The 9,653-nt window shown below is 33.5% G+C and overlaps 1 protein-coding gene across 6 annotated transcripts in view; it reads right to left on the bottom strand.

Annotated features, from left to right (window-relative positions):
- Positions 1–361: 361 nt before the first annotated feature.
- EEA1 (early endosome antigen 1) overlaps positions 362–9,653 on the bottom strand; it is a 220,321-nt gene continuing 211,029 nt past the window's right edge. For all 6 annotated transcript variants that reach the window (XM_055585696.1, XM_055585703.1, XM_055585675.1 and 3 more), the window contains 6 exons: positions 8,930–9,061; positions 6,843–7,028; positions 5,463–5,701; positions 5,089–5,209; positions 4,431–4,529; positions 362–3,796 (listed from right to left, as the gene is read on the bottom strand). In XM_055585696.1, the coding sequence (XP_055441671.1) occupies positions 3,674–3,796; positions 4,431–4,529; positions 5,089–5,209; positions 5,463–5,701; positions 6,843–7,028; positions 8,930–9,061 (900 nt within the window). In that variant the 3' untranslated portion in view covers positions 362–3,673. The remainder of the gene's footprint in view (positions 3,797–4,430; positions 4,530–5,088; positions 5,210–5,462; positions 5,702–6,842; positions 7,029–8,929; positions 9,062–9,653) is intronic.

Here is a 9,653-nt window from a genome sequence, read left to right as displayed (position 1 = left end):
TAACACATTAGAGTAAACTGAAAAATCACTTCTAAAACTTTGCTTCCTGAGGGTGGGGGACAGCAAAAAGCAACAGCACATTAAGCCATCAGAAAAATGTCGTTAAGTGGTCACCTAGCTATTGAATTTAAGTGTACAATGAAACGGGTTAATATTAGTATCGTTTAAAATTTTGTTTTGCTAATTCTCTGCAATAATGGAGTGAAAAGGTGATGGCTCAAGCAAAATAGCACTAGTAATTTCTCTTGAAATTATGAACGTAATTACTATTCTAAGTTGAACATTAAAGCACACCCACTGCCTATATCCAACTGCAAAGTTCTATCAGCCATTTTACATTAAATAATTTAGTCACAGAATATACTAGAAAGAAATGATTTTTAATGTCTTTAGCATTTTTTAAAAAAGCAACAATTCAATAAAGGATCCTTCCATTGTTCTTTATACAGATTTAAATGTTATGTAATTTATCAGGTTACATTTATAATCAATAATCTTCCACTCACTGAGTTTAGCAACCGCAGTATTTACTGAGCTAAACTCTCTCACAAATAAGGCACAACTACATGATCACAAATAGTAAACAATACATTGAATCCAAAATCTAAAGGAGAAAATATTCATGCAAAAGTATCTACAAAGGCTATGAATATGATCCAGTTCAGGAAGTACAGAATGTCATAGACATAACTCTGTCACGTTACAATAAATTTATTACTTCTACACAGAACCTAGCTATTTCCAATTCTATTTTATACAATTTTACATAAATTTAGTAAGTTTATACACACTATTCACATCTGCAACAATAACTGATCATTAAAATTCAGGCAAAGAGCAATTAAGACAATAAAGTGTGGCACGTTGTATCATCACAGAATGCCATCCATCAGGCTCCTGTCTAGGCATACTAAACTGATGGCACATGTAAATCTTATGGATCTAATCATCCAGGGTTTCATAGCCAAAGTGCATTTAAAAAAAACCAGCCAAATAGGTCATGAATAATATCAAAATATATGATCATAATTTGCTCTCCACTTAAAAGCTAAACATCTTTATGCAAATGCACAGTAAAAAAAAAAAAAAAATCTCTTTAAAGTTCTCCAAACTATAAAATAATAATTTTTTTCAACAGAGATGGGGAACTAACAAATTTGGCAGTTACTATTTAACATTACTGTGAGGAAACTATTAAACTAATTCCACATTAAGAGGTAGTTGAACAAAATTATACATTGCATTGAGGTTTTTGTGTTTGTTTCCCTCTTTTTTTCTTCAAAATAAATCCTATAACAGCAGCTTTGTCTTCTACTAAAAATTCCATAGGTATAGTTTATTGTACACTAACCCAGCAAGACTTGATTATTAACTCACATTTCTGTGCTGAGGCTTAGAATTTACTAACATGTGATGCCAATATGCTTTGCGTTGAGCTGGGACTCCATGTGCCAGCTCTAAATCACTGACAGTCCTAGCAGACATCTAAAATGTAGAACCAATAAGCACTAAGAGGATGACTTTTTAATTAAAAAGAAAACCTTCTGTTTCCAAAACACCTTGTTGGTGAGACTAATAGCTAAATTTTAGGTTTCACTTCTACTTAATATGTAGTCAAATTATTTGGGGCTTATAAAGTAAGATTAGCTAGATGAAAAGTAGAAAATACTCAAACACATATGTATTTGTTGTCCCCACAATTTTTTTATGAGTATGTGGGCAGGGGGAACAAGACAGGGAAAGGCCTTCAGTGCGCCCAATTAGGAGATGAAGTGAACAAACATTTCAAGAAATTTCTCATGAAGTTTCATTATCATTAAAAAGAGTAACTGTGCTGTGAATGTTATTCCAACATGCTTATCAATTATAATTAAGTGTAGAATTAAGAGTATTTGAATTGTAAGTATATGAAAATGCATAATTTCTATTATTCAACTTATTTTTAATAAGGAACCATTATATTTCTTCAATATTTATGCTCAAGGATGTTACGTTTATCTGAGTCCAGGGACTCAGTCAGGGCCCTTGATAGCTACTGACAACAGAGTTTACTTCAATGGGTTTTTAAAATAATTAATGAATATATGGCAATCTCTTTTAGTTTGTATACATTATAGGCAGAATATAACATGATAATTTCATTTCAGCATGATACCTGAAAGCACTTACTGTAAATGGATTACTAGGTCCCACCCTCCCCCATTACCAAGTGACTGCACTGAGTGAACACATAACTTGACATTTCTTCTTAGAGTAACAAACCAGTATTAATGACTTTTCAGATGTTTTCCAATTTTCCAAATTAAGACTATAAAGTTTAATTCCATTGTTTAGCATACAAATAAGCCAATTAGTCATTCTGTTTCAGTTCTGATTTTAATATAGGGGTTGGCAATACTCTATTATCCAACTGTTATTTCAAGGTAACTTCATAGCAGTATTTTTGTGAAATAAACAGATACAGAGTTGATATGAAACCCCAAATTTAGAACCTTTAAAATGTAAGTCAAGTTCAAAACTTTAAAAAACTCTTCCCTGTTAGCTAAGTAGAAAATATAAAACAGGATATTTAACATCTCCTTGCCGTTTTGTATTTGTTTTCACAGATAAGACTATAACAATTCCAGTTACTAGCTTTAAGATGCAAAACTACAACACAATTACAGTGAAGCTGAGCTACACTTGAAAAGGTTAAACCAAATTACCTTCAAAAAAGAAGATCCATTAAAAAAAGCAAATTCAGATTCCTGAAGATGCTGGAGAGACAAAATGAGGATATAAAATAGAAGCTAATCTCAGAAGACTTCCTACTTAAACAGAATAGGACTATTACACAATTTATGTTATTCACCTTCCAACTGGGGGTGAGGCTGGTAAGTTTTGTAGGATTTTTAATTAAGAATATGTGGGAGTTTAAAAATCAGTTAGAAAGACAGAAAAGAAAAATTAACCCTAATCTTTAAATACAACCCGAGAATAGCCATAATACGGATAAAATATGGATAGTCATAAAATAAGCAAATTAATTTTAAAGAGATTGCCATAAAATTCACCCAAGAGAACTTAAATCAATATAGTTAACATAAAAACCATGTTTGAATTCATGGTTAATACACATTTAAACATAATCTGTATTTAGAACACTTCAGTAGTAAATTTGTAACAATGCAACTGAGCTATGGACCTATATATAAGAAAAAAGAAAGCTTTATAGTTCTGTGCATGACTTTATAATGAGAATATTGAATATAATTGATGTGTTATTGTGCAATATATCTGATAGGGTAACATCACCAATGTACATTTCCATACACTAAATTTGGGAGACAGCAGCAGCTATGGAAGTGTATTCATATCATTTCTGAACAATGAAATTATATTTAAAAAAATACATTGCTATTTTCCGTCCAAAATTTATTTACATTTCATTGGCTACTTCTAAACTTGGCATGAAAGCTGTTCCAGGGTTAAATGGAGAAAGATGAACTCAGGTCTCACAAAAATAGAAGAATTTTACTTGATATTGATAACATTCCAAAATATACGAATTCTAATTTAGTTTAGTATTGCAACCACTGTCCAAATCAAATAGTAGTAGTCCAGGACCTCTATTAAGTGCATTTATTAAAAATCTAATGTTACTGTAATATTACTTTGAAGTTGTGATAACCCATTATCCTTGCAAGTCATTGAAACATCCATCACAGACACGAACAGGCTTCTTGGAAGAAGGAGTTAAGGCATTTTTGGCTGAACACTCAGCACAGAAGATATTTCCACATTGTCTGCAGTGATGCTGTAAATGACAAAATTTAAACATTTTCAAGCATAAAAATCTATACCAAAATTATTATGAGACAAGAAGAAAGCAAACTGCACTGTGAAAGTATATTTTCAAGCGATTAATGTACTATTTAATAATATAAAATGTCAATATCGATTTAATCCCTTTAGTTAATTTGAATGCTTCCTATTTAGTCAAATACTAAACATTAAATATGGAATTTATCTTGGAATTCTCAGAAGAACCTTTGTAGGATTTTAATAAATGCCTTAATAAAGTACTTAATAAAGCACCTCTATCAAGTGAAAAACTATTCCTATTTGCAAGATGTTTCAGGCATAATTTCTTCTATAGGAATATAAATGTCTGACTAAAACATGAGTTGACCATGAATGCACTGGTTCAGAAAATGATTATTCCAGAGAGTAACGCAGTAGGAAGACAATGATTGAATATAAAACTAAAATTGAAACATATGGGCTAAAAAGAAATTAGAGTGCATGAAATTTAATTATTCTATGTAGTTATAAATTAAAGTTAATAAATGGCAAAACTTTTAAAGTCTGTCAAATGTAGGACAATTTTGATGGTTAAAACACTGTCACCAAGGAATAAAATCCAGAACTATAGTAATAAAACCATTTACCCGTCTCACTGTTACGGAAAAGCCTTTCCCACAGGCCATACAGTTTTGTACTTCACTGTCTTCAGCCCACTTTCTAGTCAACGCTTGTGTATGTTTGATCTATTAAAGAGAAAAAGTTTCAATAAATAGTACTCAAAACTATAAACAATGATAATTTCTAACTTGGTGCCCAAGTTTTAAAACAGATACATTTTAAAAAATCAGAAATACCTTGGTCAACTTCCATTATCAAAAGTTGCTACAAATGAATGACAATAAGTAAAGCAAATGTTATTCCTCAAAGGTGTTGGTAATTTCTAACCTTCGATGATTTCCAATGCATTCTAATCCTAAGGATCAAGCAATCCTTCCTTGGAACACTGAGCATATATATAATGAGACCACTTCAACACACAGGGACTCATTCATTCCTTTGTGTTCTTGACTTCCCAGTAATGTCAATTCATGAATGACATGGCTCTCTAATTGTTGAGATCTCTCAGATAAATTCTTTAAATCTTATATTTAATTACCCATAACACCTACAGTACTGCTACAACTCAGTAGCCATTTAAAAGTATTATTAAATATGAGGTTTTCTTTTTTAATGTGAAAAATATGCTTTTCACTAAGGGAAATTCTAGGCTAAACCGCTGCCTCATATTAGCAGGTGACTTACCTGAAGGGACTGATTCTCTCTGCCTAGCTCCTGCACTGCTGCAGTTGTATTATCCAGCTTTCTTTGCAATTCTAGTACTTTGGTTTGAAGCTTTTCTATTTCACCTTCTCCTTTCAGACACCTAAAATGGAATGCAAAACATAATTAAAAAAAAATCATTACAGACCTTCCCTGTATACAGATAACCACTTCAGTGACTTTAAACATAATACATTACTTTCACCTATATGATTGGTGGAGGGTTAGTTTTTAAATGGCTGCTTAAATAACCTGTAGGAGCACTTCTCTCAAGACTTCTATTTATTTTTAATGTGAAACACACTCTTTTTATCACTCAACATGGAAATAAACTACTTTCACCAGACATCAACCACCTTTCCAGCAGTGCTCTCCTTTCATCTTGGTTATTCTGAACTGTCGCTTCCAGTACTGCAATTTCACCCCGTAAGTCGTCCGTCTGTTTCTCGAGTTCACTGACTCTCCGTTGACTGGACTGCCACTCTTTCTTTATGGTGCCCAAGTTTTCATTTAATGCTGTGATCTGCATGGTAAGTTTAGCCCCATTTTCCTCATGCTTCTTCATTCCTACTTCTTTTTCTTTTATTTCGGAATGCTGAGAAAAGGAACAACAGTAGGTAAAAAACCTACTACAAAAGTAGTGCAAAATAAACTTCAGTTGTTGAACTTTTAAACGGTGGCAGCATAAATAATATTCTACAGGAAAACAGGCACTAATAAAATTGATTCCACAAACATCTGCATAATTTGAAGTGGTTTAAAAGTCTTAAGACTGAAATGATAGGCAACAAGCCTCTTACAAAATCAAGCTAAAGTAAAGCAACTGGAGATTTTCCTTTTTCCCACTAGAGCAGGGAAAGAACACACAGTTAGAGATAGCAAGTGCCCTGGAGACAAAGCTGGCGTTTTCTTATGTCTCAAATTCCAAATGTATCCTCCCGTCTCTATCAAACTGCCAAAAAATAATAATAATACTTCAAATCACCACGTGAACCTGAAACTGCAATTCTTCAATGAAAACATTTAGCAGTCAAATTATCTGGGGATAGTTGGACTCAGTTCAACAGAGGAAAGCCAGATGCTTCCTATTTGGCATGCACAAGTTAGGGAAGGAAAAGCAGACTCTGGTCAGCGTAAGTCCAAGCTGCAGTTTCCGTTCGCCCATATGAACACTCAGTTAACAAGTTTAACATGATTAGCACTCATGCCATCTAACTCAGTCTACATAGTTATAGGCTTGTTTTTCTGGCACTAAAAGTTTTTTTTAATTATGTTTTATTGAATTTTCACTTATATAAACTGAAATATGATTACAGAATAAAAATTTCCAATCACATGTCAGCTATTTAAATAAATCACATTTCCTATCTTAAATCAAAAATTAAAATGTAGTGGGAATGCCAGGTCACATGGTAGTTTCAGTCCTAGTTTTTTAAGGAATCTCCATACTGTCTGTATCGATTTACATTCCCACCAACAGTGCAAGAGGGTTCCCTTTTCTCCACACTGTCTCCAGCATTTACTGTTTGTAGATTTTTCGATGATGGCCATTCTGACTCATGTTGCTGTACTGGCAGAAGCCAACACAATATTGTAATTATCCTCCAATTAAAAATAAATTTAAAAAATTAAAATGTTAGGTAAGCATTTGAATCATAACTTTTATGTAGAAAAATCCTCTCAATGGATTAATTTACAAAATCAATTGCAAAACACACCTCCCACCATTAACTTACCAGTTTAGCTTCCTTTTCCATAAACTCTTTCTTTAGCTCATCTTCTTCCTTTTTCATCTGCTCTTTTAGCATTTGCTGGGTTTTCTTCTCCTGTTCAAGGGTTGCCTTCAGGGAATCTATTTTCCCTTGAAGCTCTAATTTCTGCTGAATCAAAAGCTGTTTGGCATCCTTGAGATTTGTTATTTCCTATGAAAAAGTAAGACCAAAATAAATCATCCTTTATAGTTAAAAAAAAAAAAAAAAGCTGAAATTTATACAGCTTATTACAATCAGTTTTAGACTCTTATGAAATTTTAAAGTTCAATATTTCAAACAGTTAAAAAGGTGCAAGATTATGTATTTGCTGCTCAACAATCAAATTCAGCTGATGCTTTTGCAATGCATGTTTTGATTAAATGATATGAAAAATTTCTACCCCCTATTTTCCCTTTCTTCATTTCACAAGCATTTATTGGTCAACATTTAGGCATCACACACTGTTAGGTTCCAGGGGATATACATTAAAAGATAAATTATATACATTCCCTGCTTTTAGGAAGTCAGTCTAGAAGAACATAATGATATAAAGAGATAATTATAAAGTAAAATGGCAAGTATATTGATAGACACAAGAGGTATTATGAGACCACCTGAGAAAAATCTAACCCTTCTCTATGAAAATGAGTAACATTTTAAAAGCAACTTATAGGCAATTCAGTTTCTTTAAGTGGCACGCCAGCCACGCTAATGCTAAGAAAAATGTTCTAAATAACAGATTAAAGGATTTTAGGAAGAAAAAATATTTAAAAAACAGAATCCCTTAAAATCCTAAACTCATATATTTTGAAGTTTATATCTGTAAGCTTAACAGACAGCTCTCTTGATTATCATCTCAACAAAATTTAAACTTTTGGGGTTACTTTGCTCTATTCAATAATCTGAAAGCAAAGTTAACACAGTTTCAACATGTGTATAGACACTACAACATAAGAACACTGTGAGAGCGGGAGTATTTGTCAAAAACAACAACGTGTATGCCTGTGGCCGATTCATGTTGGCGTATGGCAGAAACAAGCACCACACTGTAAAGCAGTTATCTTGCAACTAAAAAACATGTGCCTGGCACATACTATGTTCTAAATAAACAGATAAACATAGCCTGTATGTGTGTGTATATAAGACATATATCTCTACACACACAAACACATACACACACACACGTATCTTTTTAACAACACTCAGTTCAGTTCAGTCATTCAGTCATGCCCGACTCTTTGCAACCCCATTAACTGCAGCACGCCAGGCCTCCCTGTCCATCACCAACTCCCAGAGTCCACCCAAACCCATGTCCATCGAGTCGGTGATGCCATCCAACCATCTCATCCTCTGTTGTCCCCTTGTCTTCCTGCCTTCAATCTTTCCCAGCATCAGGGTCTTTTCAAATGAGTCAGCCCTCCGCACCAGGTGGCCAAATGACTGGAGCTTCAGCTTCAACATCAGTCCTTCCAATGAGCACCCCAGGACTAATCTCCTTTAGGATGGACTGGTTGGATCTCCTTGCAGTCCAAGGGACTCTAAAGAGTCTTCTCCAACACCACAGTTCAAAAGCATCAATTCTTCGGTGCTCAGCTTTCTTTAGAGTCCAACTCTCACATCCATACATGACCACTAAAAACCATAGCCTTGACTAGATGGACCTTTGTTGGCAAAGTAATGTCTCTGCTTTTTAATATGCTGTCTAGGTTGGCCATAACCTTCCTTCCAAGCAATAAGCGTCTTTTAATTTCCTGGCTGCAATCACCATCTGCAGTGATTTTGGAGCCCAGAAAAATAAAGTTAGCCACTGTTTCCCCATCTATTTGCCATGAAGTGATAGGACTGGATGCCATGATCTTCGTTTTCTGAATGTTGAGCTTTAAGCCAACTTTTTCACTCTCTTCTCTCACTTTCATCAAGAGGCTCTTTAGTTCTTCACTTTCTGCCATTAGGGTGGTGTCATCTGCACTTTATTAACAACACTAATATAACATTAACAACATTAATTAATAACATTAATATAACATTAACAACACTAATATAATACAAAAGGAAAAACAATCTTCACATACCTTTATGCTTTCCTGCTTGTGAGACCTGAGTTCTTCACTCAATTTAGCAATTTCTTTTTCTTGTCTACACTTAACTTCCTCTGTCTCTGCCAATTTAGATTTTTCATTTACTAGTTCTTTTTCTTTTAGTGACTATAGAAAAAATGATTTATATAATTTTAAAGTAAATACTTAAAATTAATGTAACAAAAATGATTGCTTCTATTTATGACTGTCATTGCCACTTTCCACCTGAGTTGAGCAAATTACTTATGTCTCTGTGTCCTTATTTATACAACAATAAGACTTTTATAAAGGATTAAACAGTTAATACTATAAAACTGTTTGGCTAAAGTGTAGCCAAAACTACCATCTTACCTTTATTATCTTTATATCACTGTCTTTATATAAGGCACCTAGGGAGGAATATTATACATCATCTGACTTAATCTCTATACCAGGTAGCTCTTTTTAATTCTTATTTTTTAGGCAAGGAACAAGGACTCAGAGAAGATAAATAGAAGTAGAATCAAAAACTACAACAAGATCTACCTGATCTAAAACCCTTGTAATTACAGGCCTCTAAACTATACAGTTGAGTCGGAATTTTCTAACTTGAGCACCAATTATAAAATTCATTCCAGCTTCAGCAGTGCCATCACCACAAAAATATCCCCCAATTTTCTTCCCTCCAATTTTTAAATTAAAGATAATTCAGAGGGAATTCCCTGGTGGTCCAGTGGTT

Source organism: Bubalus kerabau, chromosome 1, assembly GCF_029407905.1.
Source record: "Bubalus kerabau isolate K-KA32 ecotype Philippines breed swamp buffalo chromosome 1, PCC_UOA_SB_1v2, whole genome shotgun sequence".
NCBI classification, from domain to species: Eukaryota; Metazoa; Chordata; class Mammalia; order Artiodactyla; family Bovidae; genus Bubalus; species Bubalus kerabau.
Note: the sequence above shows the minus strand (reverse complement) of the source record. Positions and strands in the feature narration are given on the sequence as shown.